Source organism: Equus przewalskii, chromosome 13 (genome assembly GCF_037783145.1).
Source record: "Equus przewalskii isolate Varuska chromosome 13, EquPr2, whole genome shotgun sequence".
NCBI classification, from domain to species: domain Eukaryota; kingdom Metazoa; phylum Chordata; class Mammalia; order Perissodactyla; family Equidae; genus Equus; species Equus przewalskii.
Window position 1 is genome coordinate 41,798,503 of NC_091843.1, and position 23,655 is coordinate 41,822,157.

Below are 23,655 nucleotides of genomic sequence, written 5' to 3' on the forward strand. Positions count from 1 at the left end.
TTTTGCTTCACTTTCTTCTGGCTTGCATTGTTTTTGATGTGTAATTTATTGTCGTTTTTTCTTTCTTTGTATGTAATGTTTTTGTTTTTTTTTTTTTCTTCTGGCTGCTGTTAAGATTCTTTTTGTCTTTATCACTGATTTTAAACTGTTCAGTTATGATGTATCTTGGTGTGGTTCTCTTCATCTTTCTTGTACTTGGGGTTTTTTTTAGCTTCTTGGAAGTTTATAGTTTTCATCACATCTGGAAAAATTTTGCTATTATTTCTTCATGTTTTTCTGTACTTCCTCCTCCCTTTTAGTCCTCTGTTCCAGGGACTCCAATTACATGTATCTTAGTCCTTTTGAAGTTGTTCCACAACTCAGTAATGCACTCTTCATTTTTACCGTCTTTTATTTTTATCACCCCCACTGACAGGTCTGAAAGAGCACTTTGCAAATGATCAGCAGTGACTGAGAAGTTTAGGAACATATTTGTATATGAGACCTATAAGTTTAGGAACATATTTGGAGAGCCAATTTAGTGAATCCATATCATTTGCTTAAACATCCTTGATCTGTCCCATTTAAAAACAGCACAACAAAAAGACCCCTCTATTCCATCTTAATCTTTAGCCACTTCTCTTTAGAGTTAAACTTCAATTAAAGAGTGGTTCATATTTTCTGTCTATATTATTAACTTTATTCACTCATCAGTCCAATCTGATCGTGCTTCTACCCTTAATACTTCATCGGAACTATTTGCACAAAGATCACCAATGGCCCATTTTGGCAAATCCAGTGAATGTTTTTCGTTTTTTATCTTCATTGGACTTCTCATGAGCGTTGAATTGTTTTAACCTACTTCTTCCTTGTCTCCCACTATACGTTGCTCATCCAGATTTACTTTGTTTCTCTGGCTGCTTCTTTTTCTCCTCTATCTCTGCCTTTACCCATTAAAAGTAAGTTTTCCAGGCATTGTGCTGGGTACTACAAGAGAATACAAAAGAAGAAATATGTTTTGCCTCAGTGTACCAAACAGTTGGTTGTGGAAATGACATAGTACAAAAGAAAGAAAAAAGAATCACATGTTCATGTTTAAATGGATGTGCAGTTGTATGCATCATGCTTAGACCTAAGTTGTTATCTCTTTGTGCTCTATTCCTCTTTACCCAGATATTGCACAGATTTTTCTTTTTTCTTTTCTTTTTTTTTGGTGAGGAAGATTGGCCCTGAGCTAACGTCTATGCCAGTCTTCCTCTATTTTGTATGTGGGACACCACCACAGCATGGCTTGATGAGTGGTGTGTAGGTCTGCCCTGGGATCTGAAGCTGTGAACTCTGGACTGTGAAAGTGTAGCCTGTGAACTTCACCACTGTGCCACTGGGCTGGCCCCAGATTTTTATCTTAATATAAATTTTTATCTAAATTCCGGACCATTTTTGAATTCCAGGTACATATATCCAGCTATATACTTGATACTTCTTGGATGTTGAGTTTCAGGTGCCATTGAGATATCTTCTGGGGAGAACTCATGATTCTCCCTGCTAGTTTTCAACCAAAAAGCAAAGAGAAAACAAGCATGGTCCTCTTCTACTGTTCCTATCTTAGTGAAGCTAGAAAAACTTGATAGGAGTTATGTTTGGCACTTCCCTCTCCGTTACACTCCATAAACTATCATCAAGTCCTAATGATGTTACCTCCTTTAATCTGTTTTAATTCCATTCATTTTTCTCCATCTTTAATGTTACCTCTGTGGTAAGTCTTCAAAGTGGAAAGCATATGTCCCAGTGTTATATGCATTGGCAAATGGAGTGAAAAATGAAAACTTTACTTTTATTTTTTAGTTCTAAAAATCTCAATTTATTTGCTTTTCAGTCTTAAAAAAATAAAGATCAAATAAGTGTTGCTTTTCTTGATCTGAATGAGAGATGGTCACATTTTACTTCTGGCATGTGAGATACCCGAGAGAGGTTGAGGTCTTCTCAGTACAGGCAAGTTGATAGAATTGCTCTCATTTGTTTCTCTTCCTAGCTGTGGCATATTACAGTTTTAGGTGTGCTTGGTTAAGATGATTTACAGATTATATTAACTGGTTTTAATTCAACTAATCTTCACTAATGCACAAGTGGCTTAAAAGATATACCTGCACTGAAACTACTGAATGAAAATAGCACTAAAATGCATTTCTGAGCAAACAAGAAAGTTGTCAAACTGAGATTTTCCTTCTTCTAGTATGAGCTCTTTATCTGCCACAGTACAAAGTAGAAACAGGATGCCATGAGCAGAAAAAGGAAAAAAAATCCAGATTATCAACAATAGTTTGAATATGCCTTTCTGTCGTTAACTTTGCTTTATCTGCGTAATGTGCCTTAAGATAACAACTATGAAACTATGAAAGCATTATAATTCATACTCAGTGAAATTTTGAGTTATGTGGTATTCAATTCAGTCCTTAAACGTATATCAAGTTTCATAAAATTTTATTAAAAACCTCTTTTGAGGTTTCTCTCAGTCTTCTATACCTTTGTCCAAAAACTTGGTCTTTCTGTTACAGTGAAAATGACTGGAATCCAGTACAGAGAGAACATACTAAAATGTGTTCCTTTGTCAGGAAACACTATTGCAATAGGCTTAGAAAGCAAAGTTGAAGTTTCAAAAATCAAATATTAGAAGAAATCGTGAAGTGTACAAAGTTAGCTATATATAGATGGATGAAAGTGCAGGTGCTTCTGGTAGTCTCAATTTATGATATTTGTTAGCTTCTTTTTCAGTGATAAAATAATTGAAGAGCTACTTTTTTAAGCACCTCTCAAGGAAAGATATAGCAGAGAGAAGATAACTCTTGAAGTATAAATAATTTCTCTTCCTCCCGCCTGCCTTCTTCTTTCATGGAGAACCTGTGTGGCACTCCCTAATATCGTTTAGACTAAATAGAAGTTGTCTGGTTGTTTGTTTCATGACATAAGAGTTCTCTCTTCAAAATGAGCTGGACACCTCCTTCCCTCCCTCCTTCCCTTTCTCTCTCCCTCTTTCACGCCACTCTCTACTCCCCTTTCTTTTCCTCTCTCCCTTCTCTCATACACAAACCCCAGATATGCTCATCTTTTCATAGCATATTTTTAAAAACGTAATAAATGAAACCCCTTGTGCTCTCAGGGTAAATATGATGTTTTAACAATGAATGAAAAAGTAACTAACTGTCTCATGCTAGGAAAACACCATTTAAAAAATAATGTCATCATTATGTATTTTTTATTGTTGACAAAAACTGTGATGACTGTCATATGTGCAAACTTTGAAGATTGGGAAGCAGAATTTTCTTAGTTCAGTGGGTTTTGAACCTACTTGCTAAAAATATTAAAACGCAACCTTTTAATTTATTTTCCTGACAAAAATGATTTATATCAGTGAACACTGGAAATCTACTAGCTCAATTTCAGTAGAAACCTTTGCATAACTAAAGTATAGGATTGAAAATTTGGTATCATGATTTGCTAAGTATAACACCTCTTCTGTTTATATAGCTGTGTCTTGGTGATATCTAATGAAACCAGACATCAAAATAAGCCAATTTAGTGTCAAACCTTTGAAGTACTATATGTGTGTTTGTGTGTGTAAGAAAAGTGTTGTTGCCATTAATAAATATAATTTAAAACTCTAAAATATTATTTATTTCATTTTATCTTAACCCTTTAAAATTTCAGTATTTTGATCTTATATATATTATTGAAATAATAGTGCATACAATATACATATTTTGGAGATAAAAATGCAAAAATTTCTTAGTGATGGGGAGTGCATGATCAAAAAAGCTGAGGGGCCAAATTGTTTAAGTTGTAGTCATCTCCTACTTGAACCAGTGCAATAATCTCCTAACAGATGTCTTTTTACTTCCATTCTAGTTTTCTCAAAGCTATTCTCCTTTAATAGCCAGGGTTGATCTTCACAATATGCAGATGTGGTTGTATAATTCTTCTGCTTAGTACACTGCACACACACACATCTTTAATATGGTCTGTGAGCTGTATGATCTAGCTTCTCAGGTCTTGAGTCTTATTTTTCACCACTGTGCATTTCTTCCTTCTGTGCTTTTTCCTCCCATGGGCTGCCTTTAAGTTGTTTCTACTAGCTGTGTTCCTATCCTATCTTTCTGACCTTTACACATGCAGTTCTCTCTATGCTGAAAACTTAACCTTTCCCTTTCTTTTCAGTTTACTTCCTACATATCCTTTAAATCTCAACCTGAATGGTGCTTACTCAGAGAAGCCTTTACTCATCTTCCTGGCCAGATCTCTCTCTCCCTCTCCCTCCCTCTCTCTCTCATGCACACATAAACACAATTATAAGTTCTTATATAATACTGTGTATGTATTTGCCCTTCATTGCGCTTATCACAATTGCCATTTTACCTTTATTTGCATGAGTAGCTGCAAAGATAATCATCAACACTATTCAGATAGGTGTTAAGCTCCATGAGGACAAGGCCCTTGTCTGTTTTTGCTTATCATTCTATTTTTCCAGTACTTAGATATATGAGTGAATGTCATGTCAAAGACTTTGGGTTTCGTCCCTAGGAAAAACAAAGAGCCTACACTGGGAGCCTCTATGAAAAATTGGAGAGTAATGATGACACATACTAAGACTTGGGTTTTACAAAGTCAGCAGAAGGAGAGAAATAATAAAAATCAGAGCAGAAATAAATACTAAGACTTGGGTTTTAGAAAGGTCATCTAGAGGCTATAGTTGAGTGAAGGAGTAAAGGAGAGAGACTAGAGCCAGGAAGATTCATTAGGGTGGCCATTGTAGGTGAAGACAGGTGAGGACCTGAAGTCTTTGCAGTGTAGATGGAGAAGAGATGGTGTTGCCTTTAGTAGCTGTTTTGGAGACAGAATCCAGTAGGATTTGGTGATCAGCTGACTATTGTCAGAAGTGAGGGAAAGGAGTCAGTATTACTCAAAAACTTGGCCCATTAACTTTTAGGCCATTTACCAGGTAAATGTGTATAAGACAATTAGCAGTTCAAGGGGATGGATGATTCTTTTCATTTTTAACACAATTCACCTCTCGGCCACTGCTATATTTACAGGGCTTTTTTTATGGCTTCATTGAGACATAATTCACATACTATGCAATTTACTCACTTAAAGTGTACAATTAAATGGTTTTGTGTGTGTGTGTGTATATATATATATATATATATATATATATATATATATATATATATAGTGCAACCATCACTACAGTCAACTTTAGAGCATTTTCATCACCTCAAAAAGAAGCTCCCTGCTCTTTACTATAACCCTCTTTCCCTCTTTCCCTGTCTCAGACCTACACAGCTGCTAATCTACTCTGTTTCTATAGAGTTCCCTTTTCTGGACATTGCTTGTGAATGGAATCATACCATATGTAGTCTTTTGCAAATGGATTTTTTCACTTAGCATAATATTTTCAAAGTTCTTCCAAGTTGTCGCATGTATCAGTACTTCATTCATTTTTATGGCCAAATATTTCATTGTATGACTATATATCATGTTTTGTTTATATATTCATCAGCTGATGGACATTTGGGTTGTTTCAAGCTTTTGGCTATTATTGCTGCTATAAACATTTTGTGTGCAAGTTTTCATGTGGATATATATTTTCATTTCTCTTGATTTTATACTTGGGAGTAGAATTGCTGAGTCGTTGGTAACTGTTTGTTTAATCATTTAAGAACTGCCAGAATATTTTCCAGAGCAGCTAGCTATACCATTTTGCATTCTCGTTAGGCTTCCATTTTTCCCACAGCCTTGTCAACACTTGCTGTTTTCTCTTTTTTTGATCCGACTCATCCTATTGGGTGTGGTATCTCATTGTGGGTTTGATTTGCATTTTTCCTGATGACAAATGATGCCGAACATCTTTTCATGTGCTTATTGGCCATTTGTGTATCTTGCTTGGAGAAATGTCTGTTCAAATCCGTTACGCATTTTTTCATTGGGTTATTTATCTTTTTATCATTGAGTTGTAAGGGCTCTTTATGTGTTGTAGATACCAGTCTCTTATTAGATATGTGATTTCCAAATATTTTCTCCCCATTCTATGGGTTGTTTATTCACTTTCTTGATGGTGTCCTTTGAAGCACAAAAATTCTTAATTTTGATGAAGTCCAGTTTTATCTATTTGTTTCATTTGTGCCTTGTGCTTTTAGTGTCATATGTAAGAATTCTTTGCCAAATCCAAAGCTATTAAGATTTGGCACTACATTTTCTTCTAAGAGTTTTGTAGTTTTAGCTCTTATGTTTAGGTCTTTGATCCATTCTGAGTTGATTTTTTTATATTGTCTGAGATAAGCATCCAGCTTCATTCTTTTGCTTATGGCTATTCAGTTGTCCCACCACCATTTGTTGAAAAGCCTATTCTTTCCCGTTGGATGGTCTTGGCACCCTTGTTGAAAACCAGTAGACCACAGATGTAGGTTTACAACTTTTTTTTAACAGCAAAACTATATTTTACTTTTCATACTGTTTGGGTTTCCTCTTTCACAGATAATTCTGTCATTAAAGGAAGATTGTGCTTATTTGTAAGTAGGCTTTTAGGGATATTTATGTAATTTTAATACTACTTCATCTACCACAAACATAACCTAGAAAAATGCACAATTGCACACATGAAACTGCTGTTCTGATCGTGAAAGTTGAGTTTGTAAAGCTGTGTTTCTATTACTGACGGTGACATTTTAGGTTCCTTTTTCCTGGTGCTTCCGGAGTGCCAGGTACTGTACTGGTATAGGGCTTACAAAGAAGTATATGCCAATCTCTTCTTCAAGTTGCTAATCCTAAGACATTGGGAGCAGAGAGAGGAAGGGAGTAAAATGACATGGGAATAACCATGTAGAATTTTTTTGGTACATAAAAATGATACATTTGGGGTTTTATATAGGTTGTACAGCTGTTTTCACCCTAGTATATGGTTCTCAGTATTACTTTTTTTTAATTAAAATTTTTCTTAAGACCAAGAATCTTGAATTGAAATCACTTGCTTTCCCAGGGTTCTCAGTTAGGATATGAGTACCATGGATGCTACTAAAAATAAATGAAAGATAAAGAAATTAGTATTAGGTAGCTTGATGCTTTTTGTATTAAGCTCTGGGAAGGTCTGTTATTGACCACAAAATTGCTGAGGCTAATCTGATGGGATAATTAAATTCTTTCAGTGTTTTTTCTTATATGCCTTTTTAGGAACTCAATAGGATCTTTCATTGAATTAGCTAGAACTAAATAGTTTAATTTGAAGCATTTTTTACTAATGAATCTTTTTCTCTTAATGTCACTATATAATATTATGTACTTTTTTCTTAGGAATCTCAGCAGTCCAATTTTGGCCCTGGGGAACAAAGTGAGTATGTCTTTTCATCTTGGTTTTCAAATTAAGCTGTTTATTGAGCATTCGTTTTTCATGGTCACATCGTATATTGCTGTAATAATTTTTTTGCATGTCTTATCCCAGTATTTAGGATCTGATGATTAGTAATGGGTTGAACTGAATCTTGGTATACTTAAAAATGAGGAATTATAGATCATTGGAGATCAAAATTAACTATTTTTATTGAGTTTTTGAACTAATAGTTCAAAGTTTATGAATTCAGTTTGATGGGCACCTCATAAACCCAAGAGCCATTCTATTTTTCCGTCTCCTTCATGAAGATACTTGGTTCAATGATGGTAAAACTCCAGGCAGGAAGGAGTTATTGTAGCTTACTCTGACTCTTCTCTTCCTATATCAATATTTATTTATTTTTCCTGGGTCGTTTGGTCTGGGAAGAAAGTCTGCTGTGTGCTACACAAGTCCCCTCCACCTCTACTCAGTTGGCCTCTCAGAAGAACTCGAGCAGAAGATAGCCTTAGGAGATTCAAGGGTGGTCCCAAGAGATCATGGCTGTGTGAATTGATAGTGGTAAGGTCAGGAAACTTTGCAAAGGTCTGGGCTTCCCCATATAGCTCTGTGACAAAACAGTGTTCTGTTTATTAAGAGTAATAACTTCTTAAATAAGATAGATTTAGGCTGGTAGTAACCAGTAAGCTATTTTGAGAGAGAAAAATGTGGAACTTTCTGATCCTTAGTCCCTTGTCTTTAGTGATCTTAAAGCAAAGGCAAAACTAGAAGAATATCCCTCTTAATGTTAACAAACTTTATCTATATATCCATTTCTTAGTTCTGCCTTAAAGCTGTAGTTACAAGAAAAAGGGACCCAACATTGTTGATATGCAGGAAATAGCTAGCTATAGGCCAGAAAGTTTACATTTTCTCTCTTAAAATCTTTTAAGACTGTCATCCTTACTTCTACCCCTTTCCCCTCATTCTCTCTCCTCACAACTAACTATTGGCAAATGTGATCATAAGCTGCAACTAGTCTTTATTACACTTAATTTATTTTAGAGCTGTTTTTATATCAGTATAAAGCTCTGGCTCTTTTTAATATTAAAATTGTGTTATACAGGTTAACCTCATTTTATTGTACTTCGCAGATAATGCACTTTTTACAAATTGAAGGTTTGTGGCAACCATGTGTCGAGCAAGTGTATCAGTGCCATTTTTCCAACGGCATTTACTTACTTTGTGTCTCTATGTCGCATTTTGGTAATTCTCACAATATTTCAAAATTTTGTTATTTTTATGTTTGTTATGGTGATCTGTGATCAGTGATCTTTGTTGTTACTATTGTCATTGTTTTGGGGCACCATGAACCACACGCATGTAAGATGGCCAACTTAATCAATAAAAGTTGTGTGTGCTCTGACTGCTCCACTGACCTGCTGTCCCCCTGTCTCTCTCCTCCTTGGGCCTCCCTATTCCCTGAGATACAGCAATAATGACATTAGGCCAATTAATAACCCGACACTGCCCTCTGAGCGTTCAATGAAGGGAAGAGTCACATGTCTCTCACTTTAAATCAAAAGCTGGAAATGATTAAGGCATGTTGAAATGAGGAAGGCATGTTAAAAGCTAGGCCTCTTGCCCTAAACAATTAGCCAAGTTGTGAATACAAAGGAAAAGTTCTTGAAAGAAATTAAAAGTGCTACTCCAGTGAACATATGAGTGATGAGAACGTGAAACAGCCTTGTTGCTGGTATGGAGCAAGTTCTAGTGGTCTGAATAGAAGATCAAACCGGCCACAACATTCCTTTAAGGCAAAGCCTAATCCAGAGCAGGGCCCTAACTCTTCTTCAATTCTGTGAAGGCTGAGAGAGGTGAGGAAGCAGCAGAGTAAAAGTTTGAAGCTAGCAGAGGTTGGTTCATGAGATTTAAGGAAAGCAGCCATCTCCATAACATAAAGGTGCAGTGGGAAGCAGCAAGTGCTCGTGTAGAAGCTGCAGCAAGCTATCCAGAAGATCTAGCTAAGATCATTAATGAAGGCAGCTACACTAAACAGCAGATTTTCCATGTAGATGAAACAGCCTTATATTGGAAGAAGATGCCATCTAGGACTTTCGTAGCTAGAGAGGAGAAGTCAATGCCTGGCTTCAAAGCTTCAAGGGACAGGCTGACTCTCTTGTTAGGGGCTGATGCAGCTGGTGACTTTAAGTTGAAGCCAATCCTCATTTACCATTCAGAAAATCCTAGGGCCCCTAAGAATGATGCTAAATCTACTCTGCCTGTGCTCCATAAATGGAACAACAAAGCCTGGATGACAGCACATCTGTTTACCATGTGATTTACTAAATATTTTAAGCCCACTGTTGACACCTACTGCTCAGAAGAAAACATTCCATTCAAAATATTACTGCTCATTGATCATGCACCCGGTGGTCACCCAAGGGCTCTGATGGAGACGTACAACAAGTTGAATGTTGTTTTCATGCCTGCTAACACAGCGTCCATTCTGCAGCCTGTAGATCAAAGAGTCATTTTGACTTTCAAGTCTTATTATTTAAGAAATAATAAGGCTATAGCTGCCATAGATAGAGATTCCTCTGATGGATCTGGGCAAAGTAGATTGAAAACCTGTAAAGGACTCTCTATTCTAGTTGCTATTAAGAACGTTCATGATTTATAGGAAGAGGTCAAAATATCAACATTAACAGGAGTTTAGAAGAAGTTGATTCCAACCCTCATGGATGACTTTGAGAAGTTCAAGACTTCAGTGGAGGAAGTAACTGCAGATGTGGTGGAAATAGTAGAGAACTAGAATTAGAAGTGGAACCTGAAGATGTGACTGAATTGCTGCAGTCTCATGACAAAACTGTAACAAGGCTTAGGAGGATGAGGAGTTGCTTCTTATGGATGACTGGAAAGTCGTTTCTTGAGATGAAATATACTCCTGGTGAAGATGCTATGAAGGTTGTTGAGGTGACAACAAAGGATTTAGAATATGACATAAACTTAGTTGATAAAGCAGCAGTAGGGTTTGAGAGGATTGACTCCAATCATGAAAGAAGTTCTACTGTGGGTAAAATGCTATCAGACAGAATCGCATGCTACAGAGAAATCATCCTTGAAAGGAAGAGTCTATCTCTGCAGCAAATTTCATTGTTGTCTTATTTTAAGAAGTTGCCGCAGCCACCCCAGCCTTCAGCAGCCACCACCATGATCAGTCAGCAGCCATCAACATCGAGGCAAGACCCTCCACCAGCAAAAAGATGACTCACTGAAGGCTCAGTTGATGGTTAGCATTTTTTTAAAAAATAAAGTATTTTTTAATTAAGGTATGTACATTTTTTTAGACATAATGTTGCACACTTAATAGACTACAATACAATTTAAACATAACTTTTATATGCACTGGGAAACCAAAAAATTCCCGTGGCTTCATTGCGATATTCGCTTCATTGCGGTGGTCTGGAATTGAACCAGGAATATCTCTGAGGTATGCCTATATTGTATGAAAGTACCATAACTTATTTAACTAGTCCCCTCTTCATGGACATTTGTTTCCAGGTTTTGCTGTTACAAACCATACTGTAATAAACATCCATGAGTGTATGTTTGTGTGTGTGTTTATGTTTGTGTATTCCTCCTGATACAGCTGTAAGGTAAATTCCTTTCATTATAATTGCTAAGTCCGTGGATACGTGCATTTACAGTATTGATAAGATATTACCAGATTTCCCTCCAAAAAGATTATATGAGTTTATAGTCCTACCAACAGCGTATGAGCGTGCCTGTTTCCACCAGAGTCTCATATTATGGGACTTTAAAGTGTTACCAGTTTGATGGATGAAGAATATCTCATTTTGATTTATATTTCTTTGAGGATATACTGATAGTTTATAATGTAAACTGCCATACTTCAGTTGCTGATTTCTGCATTTTTTTTGTTCTAGAAAGATATAATCCTTCTTCTAAAACTTCAAATGGACACCAGTCTAAATCGTAAGTTTATTGTTTCAGAAGTTTACTATTTGTCTTTTTTTGCTGGAAGTCTATCTGTAGTGTCTGGATATTTAGAACAACACTTAGAAATATGTACTTAATCTTTTAAGGCAGGGGTAGGCAAACTTTTATTTAAAGGGCCAGTTAGTGAAGTATTTTAGGCTTTCAGGGTCGGATAGTCTCTGTCCCAGCTGCCCAGCTCTGCCATTGTAGCAGGCAAGCAGCCATGGACCCTGGCTGTAGCTGTGTTCCAATAAGACTTTCTTTACAAAACAGATGATCATCTGGATTTGGTTTTAGGTCCATAGTTTGCCTACCCCTGCTCTGAGATTACAGGTTTTTCGTTTCTCAGAGGTGTTTGTGTTTGTGTGTGTTTTGATAGTTTGTTTTTAATAAAGAAAACATTAAAAAAAAAATACAGGATTCTTCTTAGTAAGCCCTCCATTTAACCAATAAAGGTAGAATATTAAAGCAACATAGTTTGTACTGTCGTTAAGGTTTCCTACTTATATTTTGTAGGTAGAATCAGGAATATATTTCAAAATGTAATAGGGTATATTGGATGATAATAAATTCCAGCTTAAAGAATGAACTGAGTTCCTGAGACCAACAGTTAACTCAGTGATTAAAACAAAGTTCTAAAGAAACCACGGCCACAATGCTCTCTCTCTGCGCCATGACTGCAGTCTATACTGATAACCTCAGCCTCTTCAGCTGAACATAGGGAGAACTGAGTGAGAATGAAAATATGTGAATGCAAGAAGTCCACTCTCACTGTGAAGAATTCAAATTATATTCCTATTTATCATATTTATTCATATGCAAAAACTGATGCCAGCCTATGATATATGTGCATGTCACTTTGGTTGCTGAGGGAACAAAAGCATACAGGACTTTCAGCTGTCTGGTAAAAGCTTTGGCATATTCACATGTGTAAACAGGTTCATTGAGCTGCCATTATTAAATCATAAGGGCTGAGAGAATTCAGAGTAAGTACATTTCCTTACAGGAAATGAGTCATAGAGATGCACTAAGCCCTTGTCCAAAAGAAAACTTTTTTTTCTGTCTCAGTTAATTGGGCCAGCCTTAAAACACTTTTCATAATTTGTAATCATCTGGTTACTTTGTTTCAAGGTCATCTTTTATGTGATACTATGAATTTGGGGTCAGATTTAGAAACTCAGGTTAAGCTTTCAGAGAAAAGTCTAAGTAGTTATTGGAGTGAAAGAAGATTTCCCTCCCAGCTGATTGGAGACTGTCCTGAAATTTTAAGAAGAAAGGTAATGGAACTATTGGTAATGAGAAATCAAACATTTTTATAGTTGTAGTTCTTCCTAAGCTTTGTATTAATTTTCCCTCTCCTGTAAAAAGGAAAGGAGTGTTATGTGGTTCATTACTCAGATTTTAATTTTGATTTTATAACCTTAAGAAAATTTAAATCTTTAATTTTACTTTCAAAAACTTGATTCCAGAAACTATCAGCTTATAGTATTTGTGTTTTTTTAATTGATTTGAATTTTGACCAAGAAAGACTTGGAACCTGGAGTTTATTTTTAATTCATATATGGTCATTTCTGTTGAATGGCCATGATTTTTACCCAAAATTGTTTCTTCTACAGAGGGCACTCATCTTTCATAGCAAGGCATTTCTGAACTAGAACTTTGACCTTGTGTTCTGGTTTTCACAATTACCCAGTTGTACAAATCTCTTCATGGAACATTAGAGACAGTGAAAAAGAACTGCTGATGCTTTCATTTTATCTTCCTTCTTTTTAGGAATTATATCTCTCTAGTGGACTGTTGGGTATGAGTATAGTGATTTGTTTTAATAATGAATGAGTGTGTGTATGCAGTTAGAGAAAAATTAGAGATGACAAAAATGAGTCTAAGAGTTTGTAGAAAGTGGCTTTTGTTTCATTAGAAAAGAAAGATGAATATTATACTTACGGAAAAATTAGAGCTTGTGAAATTGTTAAATTGTTCCTTTCTCTATTTTTACTCTGGATGTGAACCAAATCAGACAGAATAAGACTTGTTTCTTTTCTTCATTTTTCAATTAAATCTCTGGCTACCACAGTGATTATTTCTTGGATTGTTGGTAAATGTTTAGTGGTCTGGTGTGCCATTATTAACTGTTCCAACAGTGATCACCTTTCTGCCTTCTCCCTCTAGGATGTTAAAAGACGACTTAAAACTCAGCAGCAGCGAGGACAGCGATGGGGAACAGGTGTGTCTGCTGTTCGTGATTTCCCCAGGCTCATCAGTGGGTTTTTATTGTATTTTATAAGAATTATAATTGAATAATACATATGTGATCCAGTTATTTAAAATAAATTCCTTCCTGCCTTCTGACACTGGAATGTTGTAGTTTTCTGCTCTGTCTTTAAACCTCCATTTTTTTCTTATTTTTTAAAAAATTGGTTTTCCCTTAATACTTGGCGTGGATCAAAACATACTCATGAAGCATGAGATTGTTGAGAAGAAGAATTATTAACAAAGCTTTTCATCTTATCTTGGCAATTCTTTAGGTAAAAACAGTATGTTATGTGTTAAGTAAACCTTGGTGCATATGTTAGAGAACCTGGTTTTTCTACTGAGTTCAGATATTGTTCACATTAAGCAGACAGAGTGCTATTTATTCGTTCACGATTTCCTCTCATGTTTTAATTTTAGGATTGTGATAAAACAATGCCAAGGAGTACACCAGGAAGGTAGGCATCTTTTTATTTCTTCTTTTCTTTGGAGAAGTGGAGTCAACCTACTAACATTGTAGTGATAGAATAATTGAGCTTATAAAGTAAATATTACCGATTGTGATGGCAGCTGTACAACTCTGTAAATTAACTAAAAATCATTGAATTGTACACTTAAAATGGGGGAATTTTATTGCATGTAAATTATACCTCACTAAAACTGTTTTTAAAAGGTAAGTCCTAATGGCTGAGCAGCATATCTGAAACTTTTAAAGGAAGGATTTATTTCATTTATCATGAAGTTCTGGATTCGTAGAATTGTATCAGTTTAACAAATGGTAAACGTTTTAAATAAAGTTGGTTATCAGATTTGGATATTTTCCTGTTGTCAGTGTAAAAACAGCTTTTGGTCATTTATGTTTTGTCTCTTTTAGTAACTCGGAACCTTCGCACCATAATAGTGAAGGAGCGGACAACTCCAGGGACGATTCGAGCAGCCACAGTGGATCTGAAAGCAGCTCCGGCTCTGACTCCGAGAGTGAAAGTAGTTCCAGTGACAGTGAGGCAAATGAGCCATCCCAGAGTGCATCTCCTGAGGTGAGAAGGAGGCGGGGGACCTTCCACAGTCCTGCAGCACCCCTGGTGATGGCTAGTTAAGACTTGATTCAAATATGAAAGGTAAAGGAAAGAAGGTTACATATTCCGGCAAAAAGAAATTAAACTGTGTCTTGGAGGAAACCTAGATACTTCAGTTTCCTTGTTATTTGACCATATAAATTTGGTCAAGTAGGAACTACTTGAGGTCATATTTTGAGTCCCTGAAATACTGTATTTATTTAGTTTGGGTTTTATTTTTATTTTATTTTTTAAATGTTTATTGAGTTAATGATAGGTTACAATCTTGTGAAACTTCAGTTGTACATTATTGTTTGTCAGTCGTGTTGTAGGTGCACCCCTTCACCCTTTGTGCCCACCCCACCCCACCTTTCCCCCAGTAGCCACTAACCTGTTCTGTCTACATTTTTTAATTCCTCATATGAGTGGAGTCATACAGAAATTGTCCTTCTCTATCTGGCTTATTTCACTTAACATAATTCCCTCAAGGTCCATCCATGTTGTTGTTGCAAATGGGACGATTTTGTTCTTTTTTATGGCTGAGTAGTATTCCATTGTATATATATACCACATCTTCTTTATCCAGTCATCTGTTGATGGGCACTTAGGTTGCTTCCACGTCTTGGCTATTGTAAATAATGCTGCAATGAACATTGGGGGTGCATGGGACTTTTGGAATTGCTGACTTCAAGCTCTTTGGACAGATACCCAGTAGTGGGATAGCTGGGTCGTATGGTAGTTCTATTTTTAATTTTTTGAGGAATCTCCATACTGTTTTCCATAGTGGCTGCACCAGTTTGCATTCCCACCAACAGTGTATGAGGGTTCCTTTTTCTCCACAACCTCTCCAACATTTGTTAATTTGTTTTAGTTATTTTTGTCATTCTAATGGGTGTAAGGTGAGCTCTTACTGTAGTTTTGATTTGCATTTCCCTGATAATCAGCAATGATGAACATCTTTTCATGTGCCTATTGACCATCTGTATATCTTCTTTGGAGAAATGTCTGTTCATATCTCCTGCCCGTTTTTGATTGGGTTGTTTGATTTTTTGTTGTTGAGTTGTGTGAGTTCTTTATATATTATGGATATTAAGCCTTTGTCAGATGTATGACTTGCAGATACTTTTTCCAAGTTAGTGGGTTGTTTTTTTGTTTCAATCCTATTTTCGTTTGCCTTGAAGAAGCTCTTTAGTCTGATGAAATCCCATTTGTGTATCCTTTCTGTTGTTTCCCTTGTCTGAGAAGATATGGTGTCCGAAAAGATCCTTTTAATACTGATGTCAAAGAGTGTGCTGCGTACATTTTCTTCTAGAAGTCTTATGGTTTCAGGTCTCGCCTTTAGGTCTTTGATCCATTTTGAGTTTATTTTGGTGAATGGTGAAAAAGAATGGTCAATTTTCATTCTTTTACATGTGGCTTCCCAGTTTTCCCAGCACCATTTGTTGAAAAGACTTTCTTTTCTCCATTATGTGCCCTCAGCTCCTTTGTCAAAGATTGGCTTTCCATAGATGTGTGGTTTTATTTCTGGGCTTTCAATTCTGTGCCATTGATCTCTGCACCTGTTTGGGTTTTATTTTTGTGTCTCAACATGGTAATTCATGTTACGTAGTTATTGTGGATAAAAAGAATAATTTTACTGTAGGTTGATAAAATGTGATTAAAAATTTCTGTCCGTACCTGCATCATTTGTTTACTTTCTGGAATTAAATACACTATATTATTATTTGTAATTTTACCTGTGAAGTTGGATTCCTGACAGGAATATTTAAAGGCCATATTTAACATTAAGCTTATCTTCTTATTTTGGTGATTAGAGCTAATGGTCACTATTCTCAGCTCTTTGCTTTGGTTCAGTCAGAACTATGAAAAACAAATGCCTTTGTGGCATTAGGCCTTGTGTTTTTCCCTCTTCCTTGAGATTGTAAAGGAGGGAGAAAGCTTCAATATTGAAAATGTACTTATTTCTCTCTTTTTCAGCCTGAACCACCACCAACAAACAAATGGCAACTTGATAATTGGTTGAATAAAGTGAACCCACATAAAGTGTCACCAGCTTCTTCTGTGGACAGTAATATCCCGTCATCTCAAGGCTATAAAAAAGAAGGCCGAGAACAGGGCACTGGGAATAACTACACTGATCCGGGAGGCCCTAAAGAAACAAGTTCTGCTACTCCTGGACGAGACTCCAAAACCGTTCAAAAGGGATCCGAAAGTGGGCGTGGGAGGCAGAAGTCTCCTGCACAGAGTGACAGCACAACACAGAGGAGAACCGTAGGCAAAAAGCAACCCAAAAAGGCTGAGAAGGCAGCTGCTGAAGAGCCCCGTGGAGGCCTGAAGATAGAAAGTGAAACCCCCGTAGACATGACTACCAGCATGCCCTCCAGCAGACACAAAGCAGCCACCAAAGGCTCAAGGAAACCCAACATAAAAAAGGAGTCCAAATCTTCCCCTCGACCTTCAGCAGAGAAAAAGAAATACAAGTCAACGAGTAAATCTTCCCAGAAATCGAGGGAAATCATAGAAACGGATACCTCGTCCTCAGATTCGGATGAAAGCGAGAGCCTTCCTCCTTCCTCACAAACTCCCAAGTACCCTGAGAGTAATAGGACTCCTCTGAAACCCTCCTCAGTGGAGGAAGAAGATAGCTTTTTTCGGCAACGAATGTTCTCTCCTATGGAAGAGAAGGAACTTCTTTCACCCCTCAGTGAGCCTGATGACAGGTATCCACTTATTGTGAAGATTGACCTGAATCTCTTGACCAGAATACCAGGAAAGCCTTACAAAGAAACAGAGCCACCCAAGGGGGAAAAGAAAAATGTGCCAGAAAAGCACACAAGAGAGGCTCAGAAACAAGCCTCAGAAAAAGTTTCCAACAAAGGCAAGAGGAAACATAAGGTTTGTAAAGAGTTTTTGTTGTTAAACATCAGAATCTGAAATGCAGTGGAAATCTCAGTAAGCTAAAAAATAATTAGTTGAGTCGTAGCTATGAAGGAAAGTAGAGGGTGAGCCCAAGGCCCCACTGAGGCAACAGACAGAACAGACTCTTGAGGACCTCCATGCCTCTGCTTGTCTCCTTTAGTAACGCAGGAGGGTGTCTAATCAGGTAAGAAATGAGCCAGCACTTCTGTTCAGAGTGTGTGCTGGCCAGTGTAGAGGTGAGAGGGAAGCACAGATTGCACACTGGCCTTTACGACATTCTTAAAATTTTGGTTTTAAAGGTCTTTAGTTGGGATGTGTACTCTCCAGGTTGACACAATCCCTAATACTCTCTTCTCTCTTATAGCTGATCAAGACACACTTTTTAAGTTAATAATTCCAGCTAAAGATTGGCTCACCAGTTTTGACACTTGCTTAAGAATTTTGCCAATCCACTATACATATCTGTGCCCCAGCTTTTTTTCCTTTTTGAACGCCCATATCTGCAAGTTCAGAACTAAAAGCATTTGCTGGAACATAGCCAGCTCTCATCCCTAAATACTTCCAAGATTATTTGGATTTAGAGACGAAGCTTGGTATGTATTTAAGGTCAGCTTTTTTTAGACCCAGGAAATGTGAAAACTCACGGATGACTATGATTGGAGGATAGTAGAGATATAATGAAAAGAGCTGAACAACTTATATATATAGACAGAGATTCTTTGGAAAAAATAGCTTGATCTTTTCAGCTCTAGAGAGGAGTTTTTAAAGCAAAGTAAATTTTAATAATCTGTATTGAAGAATAGTATAATTTTCCCCGATACCTATCTGTGAATATGATTGTAAAATACTTAAAAGTATGAGCAAGTGAACACGTAGGTACCAGAATGGCTGTACCAAGTGGACTCAGAACAAAACCCCAGTCCCAGCTGACCTTGAGAATCTCACATAGGAGAGGAAGAATACAGCATTTTCTTAAAATGAAACAAGCCAGAGGTTTTTCCTCTTTCTTTTTCTTAAAACCACATTACTATGTGCAGATGATGATGTGCATTTGGACAATGTAGAATAATACCTTTTTTTTTTTTTGCATCTTCAAAAGTTGAAGGTTTCTTTAAAATTTGATTTTCTAGAAAACTGAATCCTACTGCTTTCAGTGCTCTAACTAATGAGTCTCATTATTGCAGTACAGGAGTGCTCTGACTAGGAGCGCCGTTCAGGGCTGCTGGCCTCCGTGGCCCGCAGCCGCAGCTTGCTGGGCCTGCTTCTGGGATTTAGTTCCTAGAATTACGTGCAATAAGAGCTTCTGTGTGATAGGCTCTGCTCTTTGGAAAACTAAGGTGTTTCTTATGGAATAAAAAAATGGTCCTTTTGTGGTTAAAAATTATTACATGTTCTTTATAAGATTTTTGAACATTTAAAATATAATAAAGTGAAAATCCTTTTTACTGTTTTCTTTAAAATTTTACAATATATATAACTTGTAATAAAAAAAGCCCCTTTCTCTAAAAGTGCCCCATATCTCCTCCTCTCCCTCACATCTCATTGGCATGTATTCCTCCTAAGTTTTTAATGTCAATACCTGTAAGTCAGATTTTGATTATATAAAATGTTTAACACCATGAAACTTGCTGATGATTTTTGAGATTCTTGGCTTTGATAAAATTAAGCATGAGGGGCAATTCCTGAAGATAAAGCAGTTGCTACTGAGAGGAGACCTAGCTAAGGGTAATGAAAGATGTAAATTCCTTTTTCTCCTGTTTTCACCTGTCCGTCTTTAATCGTTTGTGTGAGGGAACAGATTCTTTTGTTATGGCAGAATGTTTGCAGTCTTGTGCCCTAATATTTAAAGGAAGACTTAGATTCACCCAGGAAAGTAACATTGGCAATTACGGATGTGCCCACAGCTTTTGTTTCAGCAAAAAAGTTTTTCGAAAATCGTTAAGCTTGGCTATAATTAAAAGATGGATGGTATCAAATGTTGGTGAAGATGTGGAGAAATTGCAATTTTCATACAGTGCTGGTAGAAATGTAAAATGACGTAGCTGCTCGGGAACACAGTTTCGCAGTTCCTGAAAAAGTTAAACATAGTGTTACCTTATGACCCAGCAGTTCTACCCCTAGGTATGTACCAAAGAGAAATGAAAATATGTCCATACAAAAACTTATACTTGAGGGGCTGGCCCCGTGGCCGAGTGGTTAAGTTCGCGCGCTCCGCTGCAGGCGGCACAGTGTTTCGTTAGTTCGAATCCTGGGCGCGGACATGGCACTGCTCATCAAACCACGCTGAGGCAGCGTCCCACATGCCACAACTAGAAGAACCCACAACGAAGAATATACAACTATGTACCGGGGGGGGACTTTGGGGAGAAAACGGAAAAAATAAAATCTTTAAAAAAATAAAAATAAAAAAAAACACTTGTACTTGAATGTTCCTAGCAATATTATTCCTGTTAGCCAAAAGGTAGAGACAACCCAAACGGCCATCGTCTGTTGAATGGATAAATAAAATAATATATCCATACAATGGAATATATTCAGCCATGAAAAGGAATGAAGTACTGATACATGGATGAACCTGAAAAATATTATGCTGAGTGAAGGGAGCTAGACAGAAAAGATCACGCATATTGTCTGATTCCATTTATATGAAATGTCTAGAATAGGCAAATCCCTAAAGACAAAATGTTTAGATGAGTGACTGCTAGAGTCTGGGGGTAGAGGGCATGGAGAGTGACTGCTAATGGGTACAGGGTGTCTTTTTGAGTTGATGGAAATGATTCTAAAATTTATTGTGGTGATGATTGTACAACTCTGTGAATATACTAAAAACCATTGAATTGTGCATTTCTAAAGAGTGAATTTTATGGTATGTGAGTTATATCTTAACTATACTTTTATCCCTCCCCTCCCCCAAATCATTAGCCTGGAAAGATGCCACCTAAAGACTATAGGAGACGTATTTGAGTATTTGGGCTCTGTTTATCTAAAATAGACTTTCTCAGCCTTAAAACCTAATGTAGTGAACATTGTTTAAATTAATTCACTTCACATTTATCTTCTTTCTGAAGTTTATCAGGGATAAACTGTTTGTAGGTGACTAGTGCTGGGAACTGAAATTAGATGAATAAAATTCAAACCTAGTAGTTACTTTTTTCTATTTTTTATCCAGAGTGAAGATGATAACCGAGCCAATGAGAGCAAGAAACCCAAAACGGAGGACAAGAATTCGGCAGGCCACAAGCCATCAAGCAACAGAGAGTATGTCCCCAAATCAAGTTACATGTGTGTTGATATGTGTATGTCATTTGCTGTTGGGTACTTTCTAACATGCTCTTAGAATGTTTCTTTTAGTAAGCATATATCATATCCATGTATAAACATACATATGCCAAATAGTGGGAGCTTTTGCTTTTAGCTAATAGGGATGGAAAGCATTTAAGATTCAGTCACTTCTTCTCTTCTTTTTTTAGTGGAGTGGGGGTGAGTTTAGGATAAGAATTAAAGCTTTACAACTTTCTGGCTAGATGACAAGATTATCTATAACTTGCAGGAGACTAATTGCTAACGTACGAGTATTAATATCTTCATTCACCATTCATCTTTTTGCCTATTTATGCAATCAGTATTTATTGAATATTTATTGTGTGGCAGGCCACAGTTTAGGTACTGGGTATACAACCATGGTGGGGGGGTGGCAGGAAAAAGGCAAGAGGCCTGCCCTCATGAAATGTACAGTTTTATTGTGTTTTGTAGAAATCATGTATCCTGGTAATCAAATAGGGAAAAACAAATTTGTCTTGAAAGCAGGCAAAGAGATATGGAACGACATCCGTCAGCCTTGTATGACTGTGGAGAAATGAGGGCGTGTGTTTGGTTTGGCAGGTCATCTAAGCAGAGCGCTGCAAAAGAAAAGGATTTGTTGCCTTCTCCTGCTGGGCCTGTTCCTTCAAAAGATCCCAAAACAGAGCATGGCTCTCGGAAGAGGACTATTAGTCAGTCTTCTTCCTTAAAGTCGAGTAGTAACAGCAACAGGGAGAACAGTGGCAGCAGCAAAAACAGTTCCTCCACATCAAAGCAGAAGAAGTCTGAAGGGAAGACTTCCAGCGGCTCGAAGGAGGTCAAGGTAAGGGGTGGGAGGCCTGAGCCTTCTGAAGATCACTTTCATTGCTGTCTGACTTCTCCAGGTGACACTGTACTTGGAAAATTTTGTAAACATCTCATTAAATTTATAGGCCTGTGCATTTTTACTCTCAAAATGTCTTAATCTTGATGATAAACTTATGCATAAAAACAGTTATCTGGCCACATACATATTAATTGCGATAGAAACCCATAACTGGGAAAGTTGGTTATAGAGAAATAGTTGATTATGATCTAATTATAAATAGCTCCAGTTGCTATGGTTGAGTTCTTGTCTATGGTTTAAAATTGGCTTTGGATTTTTCATAATTAGATTTTACAAGCAAGTTAAATTGCGTAAAGTGGCAAAGCAACCATTTGACTTGAATTCACGAAAAAGAAAAAAATTCTTTAGCTGAGCTAGCATTGGAATTATTCCTAGAGCATGATCATAATTTAGGGGAATATTCTTAACGTTCATGGATGGGGAATGGGATCACTAAAGCTTGTTAAAGGCTTTACTTTATTAGACCCTCATGCTCAGTTTGTTTACCAGGTTCTTTGCATTGTTTTCTAAACTATTCTGACCGAGAGCAAACTCCCTGACAAAATTTTAAAAATACCTAGATTTTTAAGAATATAATCCACTGGGTTATTATTTGGGACTGAAGTAACCAAGGTTTGAGAATTGAAAAATTACACTATTAAAGGTAGTCATGCTTATTAAATGTGTTAAGTCTTTTAAATTGAGGTAATTTTAATTGTGAACATCTTAAGTTGAGATATACAGACGGCTTTTTCTCCAGCTGGATGCCCTTCTGTAGTAGTTTAGAGAGGTAGTCCTAGGACACTTCAGGAACCCTTCTGCCTGTTGGCCTTCTTCACTGTCCCAGTTATCTATCTACCTGTCGACTGACTCTTTCTCCGTTTCTCATCCTTTAACTATAAGATTTGAGACCTGTATGCTTATTTCTTGAAACCTGTTATCTCTTTTTTTCTTAAATGCTCTCATTAAGTGAGCTCACCTGCTCATTTGGCTTCTGTTATTTCCTAGGTAAAATTCACTGTCCGTCTCTCTTCCTTATTGGTTTGTCAGCTTCTTGAAAGCAGGGATTTGCCTCTTACTTGTTTTGTGTTTTATTTAGTGTTTAACTTACTGGGTAGCCAGAAAATATTTGTTGGATCAGTTGTAGTTGTTACTCTGTTGTTATCAACAAAATATAAAATATAGGTCCTGACCACTTTGATTTCAAGAACTTATAGCACTTAACAGTTGTTGAAATTGTTAATGTAAGAGCCAGCCCTGATGGCCTAGTGGTTAAAGTTTAGTGTGCTCTGCTTCAGTGGCCCAGGTTCAGCTCCTGGGCACAGAACCACACCGCTTGGCTGTCAGTAGCCATACTGTGGTGGTGGCTCACATAGAAGAACTTACAACTGTACACGATCATGTACTGGGGCTTTGGGAGGGGAAGGAAGGGAAAAAATAACAAGGAGGAAGATTGGCAACAGATGTTAGCTTAGGGTGACTCTTCCCTTGCAAAAAAAATATAATACTTTCTATCAATTAAAAAAAGAATTGTTAATGTTAGTCTTGGTAATTTCTAATTTAGGCAATTATATATGGGTTTATTAAAGGAAAATCTATAAGTTAGAAAATATGCTATTTCTTATTAAAGAAAAATTAGATAATATGGAAGACCAAAATTATATGTAAATTTTTATGTTTTTCCAGATATTTGCTCATATTATCAAATCTTTGAAATATATTGGCATAAAGTTGTTCATTATAATCTCTTAGTTTGCTTTTAATATTTGTAACATCTTACTTATGTTCCTCTTTTGTTCTTTTTTTTTTTTTTGAGAAAGATTAGCCCTGAGCTAACATCTGCCACCAGTCCTCCTCTTTTTGCTGAGGAAGACTGGCCCTGAGCTAACATCTGTGCCCATCTTCCTCTATTTTACATGTGGGGCACCTGC

At 36.8% G+C, this 23,655-nt stretch overlaps 1 protein-coding gene across 8 annotated transcripts in view; it reads left to right on the forward strand.

Annotated features, from left to right (window-relative positions):
* AFF4 (ALF transcription elongation factor 4) overlaps window positions 1-23,655 on the forward strand; it is a 93,332-nt gene that overhangs the window by 53,865 nt on the left and 15,812 nt on the right. For 4 of the 8 annotated variants that reach the window (XM_070571059.1, XM_070571064.1, XM_070571065.1 and 1 more), the window contains 8 exons: window positions 7,321-7,357; window positions 11,284-11,332; window positions 13,505-13,559; window positions 14,006-14,043; window positions 14,460-14,622; window positions 16,618-17,535; window positions 20,729-20,841; window positions 21,442-21,682. In XM_070571059.1, the coding sequence (XP_070427160.1) occupies window positions 7,321-7,357; window positions 11,284-11,332; window positions 13,505-13,559; window positions 14,006-14,043; window positions 14,460-14,622; window positions 16,618-17,535; window positions 20,729-20,841; window positions 21,442-21,682 (1,614 nt within the window). The remainder of the gene's footprint in view (window positions 1-7,320; window positions 7,358-11,283; window positions 11,333-13,504; window positions 13,560-14,005; window positions 14,044-14,459; window positions 14,623-16,617; window positions 17,536-20,728; window positions 20,842-21,441; window positions 21,683-23,655) is intronic. The other 4 variants (XM_070571062.1, XM_070571067.1, XM_070571063.1 and 1 more) reach the window with 1 other exon arrangement.